Source organism: Amblyraja radiata, chromosome 13 (genome assembly GCF_010909765.2).
Source record: "Amblyraja radiata isolate CabotCenter1 chromosome 13, sAmbRad1.1.pri, whole genome shotgun sequence".
Lineage (NCBI taxonomy): Eukaryota > Metazoa > Chordata > Chondrichthyes > Rajiformes > Rajidae > Amblyraja > Amblyraja radiata.
The window spans coordinates 48,936,725-48,961,281 of record NC_045968.1 but is presented as its reverse complement, the minus strand read 5'-3'; the positions used below and the strand labels follow the sequence as shown (position 1 = coordinate 48,961,281).

At 43.3% G+C, this 24,557-nt stretch overlaps 1 protein-coding gene across 3 annotated transcripts in view; it reads left to right on the top strand.

Moving 5' to 3' along the window:
* Positions 1 to 24,557, top strand: part of LOC116979990 (very long-chain specific acyl-CoA dehydrogenase, mitochondrial-like) — an 81,940-nt gene that overhangs the window by 9,241 nt on the left and 48,142 nt on the right. For 2 of the 3 annotated variants that reach the window (XM_033032021.1, XM_033032019.1), the window contains exons 3-8: positions 4,774 to 4,846; positions 12,224 to 12,288; positions 12,785 to 12,919; positions 13,725 to 13,869; positions 21,507 to 21,630; positions 22,181 to 22,306. In XM_033032021.1, coding sequence (XP_032887912.1) covers positions 12,262 to 12,288; positions 12,785 to 12,919; positions 13,725 to 13,869; positions 21,507 to 21,630; positions 22,181 to 22,306 — 557 coding nt within the window. In that variant the 5' untranslated portion in view covers positions 4,774 to 4,846; positions 12,224 to 12,261. The remainder of the gene's footprint in view (positions 1 to 4,773; positions 4,847 to 12,223; positions 12,289 to 12,784; positions 12,920 to 13,724; positions 13,870 to 21,506; positions 21,631 to 22,180; positions 22,307 to 24,557) is intronic. The other variant, XM_033032020.1, reaches the window with a different exon arrangement.

Sequence of the window (24,557 nt, the reverse complement as noted above, 5' to 3'; positions counted from 1 at the left end):
AGTCATCAGTTCAATTTGGAATAACCAGTGAGTTACTGGCATGAATTCATCTATGAGGGAACCATTGGTGATTCATGAATATGAGGACAGTCCTTTGGTGAGTGATGAGCATGAGCTCAGCTAAGTAGGTGAAATCAATGTATCACCGATGTTGCTGTAAAACCTCTGGGGCAGCTGAACTTTGGAATGTGGAAGTCTACAACATGTGGTTGTGGATAGCAACTTCCACTGAAAGACCAGAAAACATTAGGCAGGCCCTATGGATGATAAGCTGCAAGGAGTTTAGTCAGAGGGTGGTGAATCTGTGGAATTCTTTGCCACAGAAGGCTGTGGAAGCCGTCAGTGGATATTTTTAAGGCAGAGATAGATTCTTGATTCATCAGGTATCAGAGGTTATGGAGGGAAGGCAGGAGAATGGGGTTAGGAGGGAGAGATGGATCAGCCACGATTGAATGGCGGTTTAGACGATGGGCTGAATGGCCTAATTCTACTCCTATTCCTTACGATCTTATGATTTGACAACAAGAATTACTCTGCCAGTGAATGGACGATGATGGAGAGGGTCCTTTGCAATTGAAGATTTAGTTTTTTAGTTTAATTTATTGTCATGCATATCGAGGTACAGTGAAAAGCTTTTGTTGCAATCTAACCAGTCAGTAGAAAGACAATACATGATTACAATCGAGACATTTACAGTGTACAGATACATGATAAGTGAATAATGTTTAGTGCAAGGTAAAGTCAGTAAACATAGGAACATAGAAAATAGGTGCAGGAGTAGGCCATTTGGCCCTTCGAGCCTGCACCGCCATTCAATATGATCATGGCTGATCATCCAACTCAGTATCCTGTACCTGCCTTCTCTCCATACCCCCTGATCCCTTTAGCCACAAGGGCCACATCTAACTCCCTCTTAAATATAGCCAATGAACTGGCCTCAACTACCTTCTGCGGGAGAGAATTCCAGAGATTCACCACTCTCTGTGTGAAAAAGTTTTCCTCATCTCGGTCCTAAAAGATTTCCCCCTTATCCTTAAACTGTGACCCCTTGTTCTGGACTTCCCCAACATCGGGAACAATCTTCCTGCATCTAGCCTGTCCAACCCCTTAAGATTTTTTGTAAGTTTCTATAAGATCCCCCCTCAATCTTCTAAATTCTAGCGAGTACAAACCGAGTCTATCCAGTCTTTCTTCATATGAAAGTCCTGACATCCCAGGAATCAGTCTGGTGAACCTTCTCTGTACTACCTCTATGGCAAGAATGTCTTTCCTCAGATTAGGAGACCAAAACTGTACACAATACTCCAGGTGTGGTCTCACCAAGACCCTGTACAACTGCAGTAGAACCTCCCTGCTCCTATACTCAAATCCTTTTGCTATGAATGCTAACATACCATTCGCCTTCTTCACTGCCTGCTGCACCTGCATGCCTACGTTTAATGACTGGTGTACCATGACACCCAGGTCTCGTTGCATCTCCCCCTTTCCTAATCGGCCACCATTCAGATAATAATCTACTTTCCTGTTTTTGCCACCAACGTGGATAACCTCACATTTATCCACATTATACTGCATCTGCCATGCATTTGCCCACTCACCCAGCCTATCTAAGTCACCTTGCAGCCTCCTAGCATCCTCCTCACAGCTAACACTGCCCCCCAGCTTCGTGTCATCCGCAAACTTGGAGATGTTGCCTTCAATACCCTCATCCAGATCATTCATATATATTGTAAATAGCTGGGGTCCCAGCACTGAGCCTTGCGGTACCCCACTAGTCACTGCCTGCCATTGTGAAAAGGACCCGTTTACTCCTACTCTTTGCTTCCTGTCTGCCAGCCAGTTCTCTATCCACATCAATACTGAACCCCCAATACCATGTGCTTTAAGTTTGTATACTAATCTCTTATGTGGGACCTTGTCGAAAGCCTTCTGAAAGTCCAGATATAACACATCCACTGGTTCTCCCTTATCCACTCTGCTAGTTACATCCTCGAAAAATTCTATAAGATTCGTCAGACATGATTTACCCTTCATAAATCCATGCTGACTTTGTCCAATGATTTCACCACTTTCCAAATGTGCTGCTATCCCATCTTTAATAACTGATTCTAGCAGTTTCCCCACTACCGACGTTAGACTAACTGGTCTGTAATTCCCCGTTTTCTCTCTCCCTCCCTTTTTAAAAAGTGGGGTTACATTAGCTACCCTCCAATCCTCAGGAACTACTCCAGAATCTAAAGAGTTTTGAAAAATTATCACTTATGCATCCACTATTTCTGGGGCTACTTCCTTAAGTACTCTGGGATGCAGCCTATCTGGCCCTGGGGATTTATCGGCCTTTAATCCATTCAATTTACCTAACACCACTTCCCGGCTAACCTGGATTTCACTCAGTTCCTCCATCTCATTTGACCCCCGGTCCCCTGCTATTTCCGGCAGATTATTTATGTCTTCCTTAGTGAAGACAGAACCAAAGTAATTATTCAATTGGTCTGCCATGTCCTTGTTCCCCATGATCAATTCACCCGTTTCTGACTGCAAGGGACCTACATTTGTTTTAACTAATCTTTTTCTCTTCACATATCTATAAAAGCTTTTGCAGTCAGTTTTTATGTTCCCTGCCAGTTTTCTTTCATAATCTATTTTCCCTTTCCTAATTAAGCCCTTTGTCCTCCTCTGCTGGTCTCGGAATTTCTCCCAGTCCTCTGGTAGGCTGCTTTTTCTGGCTAATTTGTACGCTTCATCTTTTGTTTTGATACTATCCCTGATTTCCCTTGTTATCCACGGATGCACTACCTTCCCTGATTTATTCTTTTGCCAAACTGGGATGAACAATTGTTGTAGTTCATCCATGCAGTCTTTAAATGCCTTCCATTGCATATCCACCGTCAACCCATTAAGAATCAATCGCCAGTCTATCTTGGCCAATTCACGTTTCATACCCTCAAAGTTACCTTTCTTTAAGTTCAGGACCCTTGTTTCTGAATTAACGATGTCACTCTCCATCCTAATGAAGAACTCAACCATATTATGGTCACTCTTGCCCAAGGGGCCACGCACAACAAGACTGCTAACTAACCCTTCTTCTTTACTCAATACCCAGTCTAGAATAGCCTGCTCTCTCGTTGGTTCCTCTACATGTTGGTTTAGAAAACTATCCCGCATACATTCCAAGAAATCCTCTTCCTCAGCACCCTTGCCAATTTGATTCACCCAATCTATATGTAGATTGAAGTCACCCATTATAACTGTTTTACCTTTGTTGCACGCATTTCTAATTTCCTGTTTGATGCCATCCCCAACTCCACTACTACTGTTAGGTGGCCTGTACACAACTCCCACTAGCGTTTTCTGCCCCTTAGTGTTTCGCAGCTCTACCCATATCGATTCCACATCCTCAAAGCTAATGTCCTTCCTTTCTATTGCGTTAATCTGCTCTCTAACCAGCAACGCTACCCCACCTCCTTTCCCTTTCTGTCTATCCCTCCTGAATATTGAATATCCCTGGATGTTCAGCTCCCAGCCTTGGTCCGATCAAAGATAGTCCAAGGGTCATCAATGAGGTAGATAGTAGGTGATAGTAGCCTGATAAGAGTTGGGAAGAAACTGTCTCTGAATCTGGAAGTGTGCATTTTCACACTGCTACTCCTTTTGGCTGTGGAGGCCAGGTTAATGTTAAGGCAGTGATTGACAGATTCTTGATTAGTAATGGGTGTCAGGGATCATGGAGAGAAGGCAGGAGAATGAGGTTGAGGGGCAAAGATGGATCAGCAAATGGTGGAGTAGACTTGATGAGCCGAATGGCCTAATTCTGCTTCTAGAACCTATGAACTTATGTGTAGCAACATCTCGCATCTGATGGCAGATTTTTCTCCAAGATGGACATCGCTCCCACAATCCCAGTTTCAATTTCACCTTGTCTGAACACCCTAGCCAGTGGAGATGCAACTCATTTAAACCATATTCCAATGGGAAGCCAAGGGCAGAAAGGATTATTTGAACCAGTTCCTTTTTAAAAAGCATCTTTTCTCTTCATACTAATTACAAACAAGATTGTTGTAGGTTCTAGCTCATTGAAGTGCTGGGGGTGCTTTAGTCATTGCTCACTGGAAGACCAGCCAGTGGTAACACTGCATGAAAAATTGGTGTAAATCAAAGGACAAAGTAGAGAAAATCTTTGTGTGCATGTCTGCTATAAAGAATTAGACTGAGATTGCACCAACCCACTTCGCATGGAACCTACAGAGCCCATTATTAAATGTTTCTTCAATAAAGGTTGAAATGAAATCTAGCTTCCACATTGGACATGTTTAATGTACTACTACCATCAATTCGGAAATAATAGGTATGAAGCAAAAAATTATCAATCACAATTTACAAATGATAATATAAATGAGTAATAGGAAGAATATCTGGTTAATTCTAGATCTAAAATATTTTAAAGTAACGTATTCAATTACCTATACACTGAAGAAAACTTACTACCTAGCTATATAGCTTCTTCAAGAACTATACAAAATGTATCATTGATATCATTAATATCATTGGTATCATTAAACTCTGAACATTAATAACCCATTTTCTGTTATTTGCACTTTATCAGTTTATTTATTCATGTGTGTATATATTTATATTATGGTATATGGACACACTGATCTGTTTTGTAGTCAATGCCTACTATGTTCTGTTGTGCTAAAGCAAAGCAAGAATTTAATTGTCCTATCAGGGACACATGACAATAAACTCTCTTGAACTTGATATCTTCCTCTGCAGGAGTCATTATCCTTTGGTGTGAACATTTTTAAGGGGAAAGTCATCACCGAACAGGTTTTTCCATATCCTAGAGGTGAGCTGCTTAGTTATAGCAGAAAAGAAAGCATGTTTATGTATTTGTTTTTATTATTCCGCCAATATATGAACTTGTGCAGTTTGAAACAAAAGGTGGCACACTCGCTGAAAACTGCCAGTCATACTATCTTGAGAAGGTGAAATATATATTTAGCGCTCAGTATTTAAATTCATGGGATTTCCAGTTGGGGTAAGGACCTCATCCTGAAAAGTGGAGCTAGGCGCGGGGTAAGTCCTTTCTTGATCAACACTGACACCATGGAGCAAATGTACTCCTTGTGTTCTATGATTCAATGTTTACAATTCTCTCAGTACCACCACCCACTGAAAGAGTGGGGTCCAGAATTGTTTGCAGTAGTTATAAGGTATGGCTTAACCAATGCTTTTGGTATAGACTCTTGTATCTCGAGTTATTGAATCATATCGTTATACTGCACAGAAATAGGCCATTCAGCCCAACTTGTCCTACCAGCCGGGGCACATTCCAGAGCTTGCCCCATGTACCTGTATTTGGCCCATATCCCTCTAAATCTATCCTATCCACAAACCTCTCCAAATGTTTTTTAAACATTGCACTTGTACCCACCTCTATCACGTTCCTCTATTCCATACACCGAGCACCCTTTGTGTGAAAGACCAATCTCTCAGGTGGCCTTTCAATATTTCCCTTGTCACCTTAAACCTATGCCCTCTAGTTTTACACTACTCTGGTACAAAGAGCATCCATATTATCAATGTTTCTTACAACTTCATAAACTTCTATGATGTCACCCTTTAGCCTCCTTTGCTCCAGAGAAAGTAGCCTCCACCTACCCAAACACTCCTTACAACTCAAGCTTTGCAGTCTTGGCAATATCTTCATGAATTGTGTAGTGACCAGAATTGCACACATTATTTCAGCTGTGGCCTCACCAAAGCCCCACTCATAAAGTAGTCTGTGGCCAAACTTTTGCATTCAATACTCCATCCAATGAAGGCAATTGTGCTATTTAACACCTTTATGATCTTGTCTACCTGCGTCACCATTTTCAAGGAATTATATATTAGGTCTCTCTGTGTTACAACAGTCCACAGAGCCTTGCTATTTATCGTGCGTGCCCTACCCGAATGCAACTTTTCAAACTGCATCACTTCACATGTGTCTGAGTTAAATTCCATCTGCCGTTCCTTTGCCCACTATCCTGGTTGATGTAGACCCTGTTGTCACCTTACACAACTTTCATCACTGTCCATCACTTCACCAAATTTGGTGTCATTGGTAAACTTACTAATCACATCACTTACGTTCTTTAGTTTCGTTTCGTTTTGGGATACAGCATGGAAACAGGCCCTTCAGATCACTGGGTCCGCACTGACCAGCGATCCCCGCACATTAACACTATCCTACACACTAGGGACAAATTACACTTATACCAAGCCAATTTACCTACAAACATGTACATCTTTGGAGTGTGGAAGGAAACCGAAGATCTCAGAGAAAACCCAAACTGTAACGAGGAGAATGTACAAACTCTATACAGACAGCACCTGTAGTCGGGATCGAACCCGGGTCTCCGGCACTGCAAGCGTTGTAAGGCAGCAACTCTACCGCTGCGCCACTGTACCACCCCTGCTCTTGTCCTAATCATTAATATATATTACTGGCAATAAGGGATCCAGCATCAATCCCTGCAGAACTCCACTGCTTACAGGCCTCTAATCTGAAAAATAACTCTCCACATAGGAGTAACATCACCTGTCCATGGTATCCAGAGATGCTGCCTGACCCGTTGAGTTACTCCAGCACTTTATGTCTTTTTTTGTGAACCAGCATCTGCAGTTCCTTGTTTCTCCCTCCATATTAATACCTCTATTTACTCTTTCACACTTATCCTTTTTGTTTAGTGCCTTCAAGTTGATTGATGTTGTGAGAATCATAAATGTAAACCCACGCACTGCATGAAAGACACTATTTTCTTTATCATTCTGATTTTTGAAGAATATAGCAAGTTTTTCATGAGCATCAGTTATGGCGCAGTACATATTCTTCACTGGCCATGTGATTCAGCAGGCAGGAAACCAGGAAAATATTCCTGTCAGCATGTTTACTGTGCAAAGAAAAGAGTGATAAACATTTCAAGTGCTGTGCTTGTTCTGGGATGTTCAGGGTCATTGCGGTAATGTGTCTTGCCAAATACCAAAAGTCATGCTGATTCCTGAACATAGTCTTACTCTGTTTACACATGTCTTATTTACAGAAGGCTGTGGAGGACAATTTTAAGACAGAGATAGATAGATTCTTGATTAGGTTGTCAGGGGTTATGGGGAGAAGGCAGGAGATTGGGGTTGAGAAGGAGAGATAGATCAACCATGATTGAATGATGGAGTAGATGTGATGAGCCGAATGGCCTAATTCTGCTCCTATCACATGAACTTATGAAAATTGCATATGATTTTGGACATCAGAAATCTCAATTTTTATCCAGTTTTGCAATAATTACACAATTCCATCAAAGTTCATAGCACAACAATACAAAAATGAAACACCATTTGCACATAACAAACTACTTGTTAACATCTATTTATCCCAAAATGTTATATTTTGTTTTTATGTGATTTTTTCTCCCTTGTCCATTGTATACATCATGTAGCTCCTTGATTTCCCATTGGCCAAGCAAGCTGCATTAATAAGAAGATATTTGTAATATTACTGCAGAATAGGTTATGAAGCAGAGATGGAGGCTCGAATCAAGCCATACTGTTTTGGACTGCTTTAAGAAAATGGCTCCAGCACAATTACTTTTAGTCTATAATATGTCAAAAGGCAGAAAATGCTGAAAGTACTCTGCAGGTTTCATCAACCCAAATATTAATTCATAGCATGCTTAGTTTATAGTTTAGTTTAGAGATACAGCGTGGAATAAGGCACTTCGGCCCACCGTGTCCTCGCCGACCAGCGATCACCCCGTACACTAGCACTATGTTACACACTAGGGACAATTTACAATTTTTATAGAACCAATTCATCTGCAAACCTGTATGTCTTTGGAGCGTGGGAGGAAACCAGAGCATCTGAAGAAAACCCGCACAGTCACAGGGAGAACGTACAAACTCCGTACAGACAGCACTCATAGTCGGGATCACACACACACACACACACACTCACACACACATACACTCACATACACACACCCTCCACCACACGCACGCACACACACACACACACACACACACACACACACACACACACACACACACACACACACACACACACACACACACACACACACACACACACACACACACACACACACACACACACACACACACATGACAGTAAACTTTCTTGAATCTACTCATACGGCTGAGCGCGGCCTCTCCACTGTGGGGCTTCTGCAGTCAGCGGCACTTCCGCAATCTGTGTGACCTCTGCATTCACCGGAAATTACGCAATCAGCGCGACCTGTCCACTAAGGGGAAATCACGAAATGAGCAGGACTTTTGGACTAAACACAGTCGGACCTAATAATTCATTTATTCCTTCCAAACACAGTCGGACCTATTAAAGCATTTATTCCTTCCAAACAGTCGGACCAAATAAAGCATTTATTCCTTCCAACACAGTCGGACCTAATAAAGCATTTATTCTTTCCAAACACAGTCGGACCTAATATAGCATTGCAGTTTCAAGCACAGGCAGGTCAGCAGACCAAACAACTCATGGCATTGTCATTAAGGGCTAACAAATCATTTATTGCACATACAGTGCAGATTCACAGTTCATTTGATTCACAGCTTAGAATGACAGTCGTGGCCTCTCCCTCGTGATCTTGCAGGGTGACTGACAAAGCGTTTATTCCTTCCAAACACAGTTGCAAAAGGCACACAGTTGCAAAAGGCACACAGTAGCAAAAGGCACACAGTTGCAAAAGGCACACGTTCCAACAGTCACACGCTCCAACAGCCACATGTTCCAACAGCCACATGTTCCAACAGCCACACGTTCCAACAGCCACACAGTCCAACAGCCACAAGTTTCAACAGCCACATGTTCCAACAGGCACAGTTGCAAAAGCACACGTTCCAATAGGCACACGTTCCAATAGGCACACGTTCCAATAGCCACACGTTCCAATAGCCACACGTTCCAATAGGCACACGTTCCAATAGCCACACGTTCCAATAGGCACACGTTCCAATAGCCACACGTTCCAATAGCCACACGTTCCAATAGGCACACGTTCCAATAGCCACACGTTCCAATAGGCACACGTTCCAATAGGCACACGTTCCAATAGCCACACGTTCCAATAGCCACACGTTCCAATAGGCACACGTTCCAATAGCCACACGTTCCAATAGCCACACGTTCCAATAGGCACACGTTCCAATAGCCACACGTTCCAATAGCCACACGTTCCAATAGGCACACGTTCCAATAGCCACACGTTCCAATAGCCACACGTTCAAATAGCCACACGTTCAAATAGCCACACATTCCAATAGGCATGGTTCCAATAGGCACGGTTCCAATAGGCATGGTTCCAATAGGCATGGTTGCAAAAGGCACACGTTGCAAAAGGCACACAATAATAGCCGCACAATTCAATAGCCGCACAATTCAATAGCCGCACATTGCAATAGCCACAGTTGCAAAAGGCACAGTTGCAAAAGGCTCATTTCCAATAGCCACACATTTCCAATTAGCCACACATTTCCAATTAGCCACACATCTTGGGGTATAAAATGAACCTGACATAATAACCAGGAAGAGAAGTCACAAGATTTTCAACTTTCCATGAGAGATGGGGATTGCAGGTGGTGGGTGAACCTAAAAGTTTTAGTCTGAAGCAGGCTTTCGACACAAAACGTTGCCTATCCATGTTCTCCATAGAGATGGTGCCTGACTCGCTGACTTACTCCACTAGTTTGTGTCCTTTTTTTGAAAACCAACATTTGCAATTTCTTGGGTACACAAAAATGCTGGAGAAACTCAGCGGGTGCAGCAGCATCTATGGAGCGAAGGAAATAGGTAACGTTTCAGGCAAAAACCCTTCTTCAGAACTGATAGGGGGTGGCGGGGAGAAGGAAGGGGGGGAAAAAAAGCCTATATGCAATTTCTTTTTCTGTTCTGTTTTTACTTTGTCTTACCACTGGTAGCTGAGAGAAATTGTGGCTCAAACAAAACCAAGCAGTCGGGCGGCACGGTGGCGCAGCGGTAGAGTTGCTGTCTTACAGTGCTTGCAGTGCCGGAGACCCGGGTTCGATCCCGACTTTGGGTGCTGTCTGTACGAAGCTTGTACGTTCTCCCCGTGACCGCGTGGGTTTTCTCTGTGATCTTCGGTTTCCTCCCACACTCCAAAGACGTACAGGTTTGTAGGTTAATTGGCTTGGTAAATGTAAAAAATGTCCCAAGTGTGTGTAGGATAGTGTTCCGCGCTGTATCTCTAAACTAAACTAAACGGTCTACACAGTCTGTGGGGGTGGAGGGAATGTTTTGCAAACGGTAGCAGATGAAGGGAGCAGGAGATACAGATCCTTGGGGCCACTGTCACACTAGCTTACACGTGATAGTGATGCCAAGGACAAGCACATTGAGGAGAAAGGCAAAAGGTGAAGAATATATTCCCAAGGGTTTCAGGAATGGTGACTGAAATGATAAAAAATGATTTCTGGTGATAATAGACAATAGACAATAGGTGCAGGAGTAGGCCATACGGCCCTTCAAGCCAGCACCGCCATTCAATATGATCATGGCTGATCACCCACCATTAGTACCCCATTCTTGCCTTCTCCCCATATCCCCTGACTCTGTTATCTTCAAGAGCCCTATCTCGCTCTCTCTTGAAAGTTTCCAGAGAACTGGCCTCCACCGCCCTCTGAGGCAGAGAATTCCACAGATTCACAACTCTCTATGTGAAAAAGTGTTTCCTCATCTCCGTTCTAAATGGCTTACCCCCTATTCTTATACTGTGGCCCCTGGTTCTGGATTCCCCCAACATTGGGAACATGTTTCCTGCCTCTAGCGTGTCCAAACCCTTAATAATCTTATATGTTTCAAAAAGATCCCCTCTCATCTTTCTAAATTCAAGAGTATACAAGAAGAGCCGCTCCATTCTCTCAGCATATGACAGTTCCGCCATTCCGGGAATTAACCTTGTGAACCTACGCTGCGCTCCCTCAATAGCAAGTATGTCCTTCCTCAAATTTCTAGACCAAAACTGCACACAATACTCCAGGTGTGGTCTCACTAGGGATCTCAACTGCAGAAGGACCTCTCAACTCCTCTTGTTATGAAGGCCAACATGCCAAATTGCTTTCTTCACTGTACCTGCATGCTTACTTTCATTGACTGATGAACAAGGACCCCCAGATCCCATTGTACTTCCCCTTTTCCCAACTTGACACCATTTAGATAATAATCTTCCTTTCTGTTTTTGCTGCCAAACTGGATAACCTCGCATTTATCCACATTAAACTGCATCTTCCATGCATCTGCCCACTCATCCAACCTATCCAAATCACCCTGCATTCTCATAGCATCCTCTTCACAGTTCACACTGCCACCCAGCTTTGTGTCATCTGCAAATTTGCTAATGTTACTTGTTATCCCTTCATCAAAATCATTAATATATATTGTAAATAGCTGTGGTCCCAGCACCGAGCCTTGCGGTACCCCACTACTCACTGCCTGCATTCTGAAAGGGACCCGTTAATCCCTACTCTTTGTTTCCTGTCTGCCAAGCAATTTTCTATCCATGTCAGTACCCTACCCCCAATACCATGTGCTCTAATTTTGCCCACTAATCTCCTATGTGGGACCTTATCAAATGCTTTCTGAAAGCTCTGTACACTACATCCACTGGCTCTCCCTTGTCCATTTTCCTAGCTACATCCTCAAAAAATTCAAGAAGATTAGTCAAGCATGATTTCCCCTTCTGACTCGGCCCGATCCTGTTACTGCTATCCAAATGTGCTGCTATTTCATCTTTTATGATTGACTCCAGCAACTTCCCCACCACCGTTGTCAGGCTAACTGGTCTATAATTCCCTGTTTTCTCTCTCCCGCCTTTCTTAAATGTGGGATAACATTAGCTACCCTCCAATCCACAGGAACTGATCCTGAATCTATAGAACAATGATCACCAATGCGTCCACAATTTCTAGAGCCACCTCCTCAGTACCCTGGGATGCAGACCATCAGGCCTGCGTATGCTGTCCCTGCGTTGTTTATCATCAGGAATTTAATATTGGAAAATAATTAATAAATCCTCCAGCATGTTTTTAAATGTAAAGTTAAATCTGAACAGTATTGAGTGTTTTGTGTAATTATGTATATTTTTCTATATTTGAGAATTCAAATCAAAGACCAATTATGTGTTGTCCCTTCATGCAGTTCTCAGCAGTGAGCAGTCACAGTTTCTCCAGGAGATCATGAACCCAATCTCCAAGTTTTTCTTGGCAAGTAATACAATGCTGTTTTTCTTTTTTGTTCATTATTATTGCAACCATTTCTTTCTAATCACTTCAGTGCACTGTAATTAGGCTGATCAATTATGCCAAAATATGAATAGAACTGCCTTTGATATCATGGTATGTAGCAAAACAAAATGTTACTTTTCCTCTACATTCTCATCAACCATTGATTAAATGAGTCATGTGAACTTTATTTGATCCCCATTCTGATCTAAATCAATATAGCTGGGTGAGGGGGAGGGGAGTAACTAATTTTGTATCAATGGGCTAGAGGTGGTGATAATCTTTTGACTCATTTGTGAAGCCCAGGTTAGAAATGTGCAACTGTTGATGGTTTGCAAAAATAATGTTGGCTCCGCAGTTGAAATCTAGCAAGCACTCGTTGCCAAGGCTTACCGTAAATAGATAAAGATAACATGAAAAGCAAAACAAAGGACTTTGCTGCTGTGACGTTGATTTAGACTGGCATGTTTCATTCTAGGAGGTGAATGATGCTGGTGAGAATGATAAACTGGAGAAGGTGGAAGATAAGACGATGGAAGGACTGAAGGAATTGGGAGCTTTTGGGCTGCAAATTCCTATAGAACATGGTGGAATGGGACTCACCAACACTCAGGTAATAAATCTTTGACTGTGGGTGCATGAGTTTCCTCTTTGTGCAGAGCAATGGAGAGAATTATTGTGGCTACTAGGCTGGTTCAGTAGCTTCGGTAAACGTTAATCTGACATTGCCTTCAACTTTGAACTGATCAGGTAACAATTAGTAATATATTATCATCTCATTTTTGTACAAAAGGATCGTAAATCAATTACATTATTGGAGTTCTTCAGCTAATGTTTTGTTCATCTCTGATTACTCAGATGTGCTCTTCTTCAGTTCCTTTTTGGTTTACATTTCAAATTGTGTCTATATTTAGATCTTATTTTTGGTGTGTGCTAGATTTTGAGGTAGTGTGCTTGCTTATGCTCCTGATTCATGGCCTTGAGGTTCTCCATTTAGTGCGGTTATCATTAGTTGTATCGGACATCTCTCTGTTCACCGAGGAACATGTAAACAAGACTGTTTGCTTAGGATCCAGAATGGAAACTCACCCTTTCCTTACCCCCTGCATGTTTTGGGTTTGGACTTTTCTTCAGACCAGGTCTGAAGTCTGAAGAAGGGTCTCGGCCTGAAGCGTCACCCATTCCTTCTCTCCACAGATGCTGCCTGTGCCGTTGAGTTACTCCAGATTTTTGTGTCTATCTTCTATCCATTCCCTCCGCAGATGCTGCCTAATCTGCTGATCTTCCAGCACTTTGTGTTTTGCTGAAGATTCTAGTATCTGCAGTTTCTTGTGCTGGAATTTCTGCTCCCATGAGTTAATTATATTTTAAATGTTCTTGGTTTAATGAAATTCATCTCACAACTCTTTCTCTTACAGTATGGTCGACTGGTGGAGATTGTTGGCCTTCATGACCTTGGAGTGGGTATAACTCTTGGAGCTCATCAATCCATTGGCTTCAAAGGAATCCTATTGTTTGGTACTGATAAGCAGAAAGAGAAATACTTGCCTGATCTTGCAACAGGTGGGTTGGAATAGTTTTATTTGGAATTCCAAGGGGTGTGCGTAATATCTGTTGTTTACAATTAGATATGACATTCATTTTATCTCCTGCTAGGTCAAATAAGTTAGCTGACAGCGTAGGAATTTCACACAAAGGGGTGGTGGGTGTATGGAACAAGCTGCCAGAGGAGGTAGTTGAGACAGGGACTATCCCAACATTTAAGAAACAGTTAGACAGGGACATAGATCGGACAGGTTTGGAGGAATATGGGCCAAACATGGGCAGGTGGGACTAGTGTAGCTGGGACATGTTGGCCGGTGTGGGCAAGATGAGCTGAAGGGCCTGTGTCCATGCTTTATCATTCTATGACTATGACTTTATTTATTCTTATGATTATTTAAAAGGCAGGTTCCAATATATATTCTGAAAGGTGCAGAATTCATTGGTTTCAGCCATTGTTTATCCTTGCAGTTGTCGCATTGAATTTTAACTTTGAATATATTATAAGCAGAAAGATTTAATCTTTCATAATTGGCGTTTAAATAACATTCCTTGAAGAACCCAAACTGCAGAATAAAGATATAATAGTTATGTAGTTTTAGATATTTCATTTTACTTTGAGGGAACCCCCGTTCGTTACGGAGCTGGAGCTGCCGTCTGTGAGGGAATCCCCGTTCCAGCGCAGGTTCGCAGAAACAGCAGGTACAGCAAGTACAGTACCTGTACCTGGAAACAAAGGGGAACCCTCCATTGTGTCTGGAAACGTGGCCGACGGGCAGGACTCCAGGTCAGAATGAAGCGCAGGGGACTTCGGCCCCTTCTCCCTACTATCCTACTGGCCAACGTACAGTCCCTTGAAAACAAAGTGGAGGACTTAAGGGCAAGACTGCTTTATCAAAGGGAGCTGAGGGAATGCTCTGTGTTCTGTTTCACAGAGACATGGCTCACCCCCAGCTCCCCAGACTCAGCGGTCCAGCCTGAAGGGTTCTCCATCCACCGTATGGACCGTACCCTGGCATCTGGGAAAGGGAGAGGAGGGGGCGTCTGCCTCATGGTCAACTCTGCGTGGTGTTCCGACGTGGCAGTCCTGTCCAATTCCTGCTCTCCACACCTCGAACATCTGGCGGTGAAGTGCCGTCCCTTCTACCTCCTAAGAGAATTCACCTCCGTTATCCTGACCGCGGTCTACATCCCACCCCAGGCAGCTGTCCGTCTGGCACTGGAGGAGCTGCACGCCGTGGTCAACAAACACCAGACGTCTTACCCCGAGGCATTTACCACCATTGCTGGGGACTTCAATAAGGCAAACCTAAAGAAATCACTCCCCAACTTCCACCAACATGTCTCCTGCTGCACCAGAGGACCTAACACCCTCGACCACTGCGACACCACCATCAAGAATGCCTATCGTTCTATCCCTCGCCCTCACTTCGGTAAGTCCGACCATACCGCGGTGCTGCTTCTTCCTGCCTACAGGCAGCAATTGAAGAGCGCACCCCCAGAAGTGAGGACAGTACAGAGCTGGTCAGGGGGGGGGGGGGGGGGCAGAGGAACAACTCCAGGACTGTTTGGAGTCTGTAGACTGGGCAATGTTCAAGGACTCGGCAACAGACTTGAACGAATACGCCACAGTCGTTACAGACTTCGTAAAGAAATGTGTGGAGGACTGCATCCCTACAAAAACCTTCCGAGTGTTTCCCAATCAGAAACCTTGGATGAACTTTGAGATCCACACTCTTCTGAAGTCCAGACACAGGGCATTCACTTCTACTGATACAGTGGCCTACATGAAGTCCAGATACGACCTTGGTAAGGCCATCAAAAAGGCCAAAAGGGACTTCTGCTCCAAACTGGAGGATGAAACAGATGTTCGGCAGCTGTGGCGGGGCCTGAATGCAATCACCTCCTACAAGGTGAAACCAGGAGGCAGCTCGAATGTCGGCGAAACATCACTCCCTGACAAGCTCAATGCGTTTTACGCACGCTTTGATAGGGAGAATACTGATGTGCCTTCCCAATCCCCAATTCACTGTGATGGCATTTCAGTCTCAGTCACAGAGGCCGACGTCAGGAAATCCTTCAGAGGGGTGAACCCCCGAAAAGTACCTGGACCTGATGGTATACCCGGTCGTGTTCTAAAAACCTGTGCGGACCAACTGGCTGGAGTTTTTACGGACATTTTCAACCTCTCACTTCTGAGGTCCCCACCTGCTTTAAGAGGGCATCAATTATACCAGTGCCCAAGAAGAGTAAGGTGACGTGCCTCAATGACTATCGACCAGTGGCACTAACGCCGGTGGTGATGAAGTGCTTTGAGAGGTTGATCATGGAGCAAATCAACTCTTACCTCGACAAAAACCTGGACCCACTGCAGTTCGCTTACCGCCACAATAGATCAACGGCGGATGCGATCTCGCTGGCCCTCCACTCCGCTCTGGACCACTTGGACAACAAAAACTCATATGTCAGGCTGTTATTCATCGATTACAGCTCGGCATTTAACACAATCATCCCCTCCAAGCTGGTTACCAAACTCGCAGAACTGGGTCTCTGCGCATCCCTCTGCAATTGGATCCTCGACTTCCTCATTCACAGACCACAGTCTGTTCGTATTGATGGAAATGTGTCAGCCTCGATAACAATCAGCACGGGAGCACCTCAAGGCTGCGTGCTCAACCCCCTGCTGTACTCACTCTATACCCATGACTGCGTAGCCGACGACAGTGCGAACTCCATCATCAAGTTCGCTGACGACACCACTGTTGTGGGGCGTATCACTGATGGGGATGTCAGAATATAGAAGAGAGATCGAGCAACTGTCCATATGGTGCCAGCGCAATAACCTGGCCCTCAACACCAGCAAAACCAAGGAACTGATTGTGGACTTTGGACGGAGTAGGAGGGGGACCCACAGCCCCATTTATATCAACGGGTCGATGGTTGAAAGGGTCAAGAACTTCAAATTCCTGGGCGTGCACATCTCTGAAGATCTTTCCTGGTCCGAGAACACTAATGCAATCATCAAGAAAGCTCATCAGCGCCTCTACTTCCTGAGAAGATTACGGAGAATCGGTTTGTCAAGGAAGACTCTCTCTAACTTCTACAGGTGCACAGTAGAGAGCATGCTGACCGGTTGCATCGTGGCTTGGTTCGGCAATTTGAGCGCCCTGGAGAGGAAAAGACTACAAAAAGTAGTAAACACTGCCCAGTCCATCATCGGCTCTGACCTCCCTTCCATCGAGGGGATCTATCACAGTCGCTGCCTCAAAAAGGCTGGCAGTATCATCAAGGACCCACACCATCCTGGCCACACACTCATCTCCCTGCTACCTTCAGGTAGAAGGTACAGGAGCCTGAAGACTGCAACAACCAGGTTCAGGAATAGCTACTTCCCCACAGCCATCAGGCTATTAAACCTGGCTCGGACAAAACTCTGATTATTAATAACCATTTTCTGTTATTTGCACTTTATCAGTTTATTTATTCATGTGTGTATATATTTATATCATGGTATATGGACACACTTATCTGTTTTGTAGTAAATGCCTACTATGTTCTGTGTGCTGAAGCAAAGCAAGAATTTCATTGTCCTATACAGGGACACATGACAATAAACTCACTTGAACTTGAACTTGGATCTGACTTTATTGATAAGTCCTTACACAGTGCTGAGTTAATTGTTGTCACTGAGATTTTATACATTGGAGTGGTTTACCTAAGAGAAAGAAATAATCTGTTAGTAAATTCACACTTTAAGATGGAGGTGGCAGCGGACGGAGGTAAGTTTTGGTGCCGGTGAGCGGACTGGGGGCTCTGCCTCTACTCCCTTGGAGATGATCTGGGTGTTCTGAGGTCGGCTGCGGAGAGACTTGGGGCACGGAGGCTGAGCTCGGCTGTGTGCAGTGAAGGGCCGCGCACTCGTGGGTCGATGTGTCCAGAATGATGTGTTGGCGGAGTAAGCCATTGGATGCCCTGCCGCAGCCTAGGGCTCGATTGAATAAGTGAGTTCAGTATCTCGATAAACGCAAGGAATCATGGGATTTGTCATAGGTCATTTGGGATTTTTAAAAAAGCGAATGCAGCACTGTGTAAACTGAGTACATTTTCGGTCTGAGTTTTCGTCTTCTTTGAATCTTATATTGGTTATGGCTGACCCAAATTACCACGATATGACACTGGATGATTTTCTGTGATGGAAAGTCGAAGCTTTGAAGCATTTTTTAACGGCAGGGGGTTGAAAAAGACGGGACGAAAAAACGAACTCGCTGCTCTTGCTTACTTCTAAACATATACATGTAACTTAATGGCTAATGTACACTGAAACAATGGTTGATAAATGATTACATTGAATGAAAGTAATTAAGAGTTGTATGAACTTCTGTATAGATCCGTGAGAAACAACATTGACAGCCCAAGGCGCAGCTTCATCAACACGAGTACCATTGCATCCTTGATGCTGAGTTTGATCTGGGTCCAGAATTCTTTTGTGATTGTTTAAATGTTCTTGGTACTTTAGTACTGGGCAATTTTGTTCTTCCCCTCCCAATATCGCATTTTCATTGCTTTATGCTTCACATACTCGCATGGGTTGTCTAAGTCTTCCTTTGAAGAAAGCCCTGTCAATCTTCATGTTTTTGGTAGTCTTGGTCTTGCTACAAAAATGTTTTTTAGCTGCAGCATTCTTCAGTTTTAGCTTCAATTCTTCTACCTTGCCTTCCAACATTTCAACTTTGTCAGTCATTTTGTTGATGTCCTGTTTTTGGATGCATCCCATGCAATTACAGTTCGCTTGACAGCTGCATTCGTACACATAAGCATGATCTACAGCAAAACCTTGTAAACGCTTGTTGTCTGGTTCATTGTCAACATGTTGGTCAACGTTGGTTTGCGTTACTGTCACTGACTTTCTCCTTCACACACTTACTACATCAACTTATTCAGGTGATACGTGCTGCTCCCACAGCCCAAAATTGCACAAATGGCTTTGCCCTGTAACATATGAAACAAAAGAAATAACAAAGTCAATCATATGTTAATTCAAATAGGGTTCTGTAAGCATGTCCATTACATACAAGTTACAATGCAAAAGAAAATGTTGCAAGTATTTTGAACTAATTTATACAATCATAAGATTATAACAGAAAATTGGAATGTCAAATACTGAATAAAATTATCCAATGTAATGGGAATCAGAAGAGACATGATTAGTCAGGAGGCTTGTGACAACGTTTTGTACTACACAATTACACTACACTGCTACAGAAGTCAACAAACATGTATACAGCCCGTGGCCGTGGACTACTATAGTTAAGGGCCTGTCCCACTTAGGCTATTTTTAGGCGACTTCCGGCGACTGTCATAGTCGTAGCAGGTCGCAGAAAAAACGGCGACTGGACCCCCTTCGACATCAAATTTGAAATAGAATAATTACTTTAACAACAAAAAAAAAATAAGTCAGCACCGGCGACAACCTACATAACCTGGCGAAAACTACGACAGCACCGACGTCAGGAGAAGTCAAGTTAAGCTCATTGGCATCAAACCCACTGTCACCGACTGTCTCCGACCATTTTTCAACATGTTGAAAATCCAGTGGCGACCAGAAAGACGCTACGACTCTTTGGGTGACAGAAGATACTACTCACGACCATGCAGGCAACACCCCGGCGACCATGTGGCAACAGCCTAAAAAATAGTCTAAGTGGGACAAGCCCTTAAAGAGGTGAAAACCCCACAAATACTTTTCATACTATATGTTGATAGTTTTAAAAATCATACATACATTTCAGTTCATTCTCCCCCACCTCCAAAACAAAAACAATAAAAAATGGTTGTTATTCATTGTCACGACCTTGCTCACTCACCGAGGCATAAAGCAATAAAACCACCAAAATCATCGTAGTTTTGAACAAATGAACCATAAATACACCTAGTTAATAGTTTTGAAAGCAGTATTTTCTTACCTCGAAGAAGCAAAACTGGAAATTACGTATGAAACGTAGGTCCGTACACACACAGTAGTTCAGCTGGCGAGAATGTTTATCCCAAATGACCCATAACATGGGCATACGCAGTTGTAATATCAAACTCGCTTATTGGCCCCAAGAAGCCGAGAGTGTGGATTAGATGTGGCCGGCAGTACCACGGAGCGGTAGAGCAGCAGTGGAGGAAGATCAACACCATCGCTTGGTCAAGCCAACCCCTGCAACTCCAACTCAGTCCCACCACCATGGCAACAGGATTTTATGGTCAAGTTTAGACTATACATTTTCAACAACTTTGAACACGAAGAATACAAGTTGGCACTGGAAGCCTGCTGCTTCAATGCAACCTAGTGACTAATGACCATAGACTCTAATTTATTGACATTAGTTCATCCCTCAACGTCATGATTCCAACCAAATTCATCTTCAAACTCCTGAACCTAGGTCTTAGCATCCCCAGCTGGAAATGGATCCACAACTTCCTGACCCATAGACCATGATAAGTAAGGATAGGTGACAAACATGGGTGCTCTGTAGAGGTGTACCTTCAGCCTCTTATGATACACACTCACTACTGTGTGGTCAAATTCTGCCCTAAGTCCATTTGGGCCTTTGCAGATGATACCACTGTAGTGACTGGATCTCAACCAATGACGAGAGGGAGTACAGGAAGGAGATGGAGAGATTTATAGCATGGTGCAAAGACAACAGCTTCAGCAAATGCAGGTGGTGGTCATCGACTTGTGGAGACATGTGCAGTTACAGGCCCCAGTCTGCATTAATGGTGCTGAGAGCTTCAAGTTTCTATGTTTAAATATTACCATCAATTTGTCCTGGTCCAACGACATTGATACTACTGCCAAGATAGCACATCAACACCACTACTTCCTGAGAAGTCCAAGGAAATTCAGTCTCCAATGGCTCTTACTATTATCGATGGATGTACCATAGAAAGCATTCTATCTCGATGCATTACACTTGGTTTGGTAACTGATCTGCCCCAGACTACAAGCAATTGCACAGTCGTGAACACAGTCCAGTCCATCATGCAAATCAGGCTACCACTCCCAACCGTCCTTACTCCCTACCACTCCCACCCACTACACCACAATGCACCTGGAAAGCAAACAACATAATCAAAGACCACTCACACCCCAGCCATTCTCTTCTCTCCCCTCTCTCATGGGACAGAAGTAATAAACGCTTGAAGAACAGCTTCTTCCCTGTTGTTACCAGGCTTATGAATGGACCTCTTATATACAAAGGATAAATTCCTGATCTTCCAATCAACCTTGTTGCAGTCCTTGGACTTTTTTTAACTGCACTTCCTCTGTAGTTGTAAAGCTATATTCTGCACTCTGTTTAATTTGTCTTTTGTATTACCCGATGTATTGCCAGGATGGTATTAAAAACAGAGATGTTCACTGTATCTTGGTTCTGTGACAATAATCAACCAATACTAACATCTAGGCTCATTTCTCTCTTTGTGACATCAACATCTTTTGGGGCCATACGATGACTTGATCTGGATTACCAACCCAAAACCCATGTCGTTTCGAGACTTACCACATGCAGACTGTAAAAGCTTTTATTGAATTGATGTGGAAGAATATGTTTAACCAAGTAACTGTTTCATTTGAATATTTGTATGTCTTTGATTGTCCATGTGCGCAGGTAAGACAATTGCCGCCTTCTGCCTCACTGAGACAGCCAGTGGTTCTGATGCAGCTTCAATAAAGACAACTGCTGTGAAGAAGGGCAAGAAATATATTCTAAATGGAAGCAAGCTCTGGATCAGGTGAGAGACAACCATCTTATCACCACCAATGTTAACAGCGTTTAGTGATTGCTGTTTCTTGTGTTCATCACATAGAGGAGATGAATGCAAATGCTTCAGTTATGGTGAATGCAAATGCTTCAGTTATGGTCGACACTTCTTTCAAAGGCTTGGCTGCCCTGTGCCTCCCTATATTGTTGAGGCTTCATTACGCATTTGTAAGACTCTCATAAAAACTTGGGTGTATATTTACTGGCACTGGAGTTGATGTGGGGGTGATTCTATTTAATCTTCACAGTGGAAATCTCAGCCAGGCTCTGTTAATAAGCCTTGACATAAGCATTTGCAAAACTACAGTCCCACAACAACTCTGCTTCAATAAGGAAAATAAATTGAGTGGAATCGGAGTAAAGTTCAAGTTATCCCATATTGAATGCTTTTTTTCTGCCTGCTCAAGAAAATGGGCTCCTTAATGAAGCGTTACGTTGTTGTGGGACAATATTTTTGGACAGAAATAACTACGTTGGAAGTGATTATTCTCTTTAAATGTTCCTATCTGAATTCCGTTCAGCAATGGTGGCATAGCAGAGATCTTCACTGTGTTTGCCAAAACTCCTATTGAAAATGAACACACTGGAAAGATGAAGGACAAGATCACAGCATTTATTGTCGAAAGAAAATTTGGAGGAGTTACTCAGTTAAGTGAAAATTTATTTTAAAGAATCTATGTATCTGTTGAGAACTTTTAAAATATATATTTGATTTAGGATCTACTGTTCTCTCTCTCTATAGAAGCAGTCCATATTGATATTAGTCTGTATTATGATGATCAATAACACTGTACTTTTGGGATGTAAGTTCATAAGTTCATGTGATAGAAGCAGAATTAGGCCATTCAACCCATCAAGTCTACTCTGCCATTCAATCATGGCTGATCAGTCTCTCCCTCTCAACCCCATTCTCCTGCCTTCTTATAACCCCTGACATCCTTCATAATCAAGAAGCTTATCTCTGCCTTAAAAATATCCATTGACTTGGTCTCCACAGCCTTCTTATGTAGGAGGAAATCGGAGCACCCATAGGAAACCCATGTGGTCACAGGGAGAACGTGCAAACTCCACATAGGACAACATCTGAGATACATTTTCTTCTTGATTTTCCCTCCACATTTTTTTCTAATGTCTGCCAAGGACAGCAATTGACTTTGACATGAGTAATGATCAGGCATACTGACTTCTAGTCCTGGCAACGTGGCCCTCATAACAGCCATGTCCTTAACCTATTGGTGGTCATTTCTTGTTTGTTGGCTTGTACAGTTAGAGGATTATTGGGCAGGAATTACGAAAATGCCACTTCATGTACATTGACCTCACATTGAGATAAATTCACAACATTAACGCCATAAGTATTCCCAATTCTGAAATAGCACATCATCAAGAATGTCGATTTAATAGTCAACTAATTGTGCACCTAATATTTCAACAGTTAATAAATACATCATTAAAACCTACCGGGCTAAACTGTAAAATCCAGGATTTCCACCTTATCACAATACCACAATAAGGATAGGCAGCACAGTGGCACAGCTGGTAGAGCCGCTGCCTTACAGTGCCAGAGACCTGGGATCAATCCTGACCTCGGGTGTTTTCTGTGTGGAGTTTGCACGTTCTCCCTGTGACCACATGGGTTTTCTCCGTACATCCCAAAGACATGGGGGTTTGTAAGTTAATTGGCTAATTGGAAGAAGAAAGGAAGAGGCAGAGACAGTGGGCTGTGGGAGAACTGGATCGGGGAAGGGAAGGAGGGAGAAAGCAAGGACTAACTGAAATTGGAGAAGTCAACGTTCATACTGCTGGGGGTGTAAACTACCCAAACAAAATATGAGGTACTGCTCCTCCAATTTGCGGTGGGACTCACTGTGTCCATGGAGGAGGCCCAGGACAGAAGGGTTGGATTCGGAATGGGAGGGGGAGTTGAAGTGCTGAGCCACCGGGAGATCAGGTTGGTTAATGCGAACTGTGCGGAGCTGTTGGGAGAAGCGATTGCCAAGCCTACGCTCGGTCTCACCGATCAGGGAAGGTAGTGCATCCGTGGATAACAAGGGAAATCAAAGATAGTATCAAAACAAAAGATGAAGCGTACAAATTAGCCAGAAAAAGCAGCCTACCAGAGGACTGGGAGAAATTCAGAGTCCAGCAGAGGAGGACCAAAGGCTTAATTAGGAAAGGGAAAACAGATTATGAAAGAAAACTGGCAGGGAACATAAAAACTGACTGCAAAAGTTTTTATAGATATGTGAAGAGGAAAAGATTAGTTAAAACAAGTTAGGTCCCTTGCAGTCAGAAACTGGCGAATTGATCATGGGGAACAAGGACATGGTGGACCAATTGAATAACTACTTTGGTTCTGTCTTCACTAAGGAAGACATAAATAATCTGCCGGAAATAGCAAGGGATTGGGAGTTAAATGAGATGGAGGAACTGAGTGAAATCCAGGTTAGCCGGGAAGTGGTGTTAGGTAAATTGAATGGATTAAAGGCCGATAAATCCCCAGGGCCAGATAAGTTGCATCCCAGAGTACTTAAGGAAGTAGCTGCAGAAATAGTGGATGCATGTGATAATTTTTCAAATCTCTTTAGATTCTGGAGTAGTTCCTGAGGACTGGAGGGTAGCTAATGTAACACCACTTTTTAAAAAGGGAGGGAGAGAGAAAACGGGGAATTACAGACCAGTTAGTCTAACATCGGTGGTGGGGAAAATTCTGGAGTTAGTTATTAAAGATGGGATAGCAGCACATTTGGAAAGTGGTGAATTCATTGGACAAAGTCAGCATGGATTTATGAAAGGTAAATCATGTATGACGAATCTTATAGAATTTTTCGAGGATGTAACTAGTAGAGTGGATAAGGGAGAACCAGTGGATGTGTTATATCTGGACTTTCAGAAGGC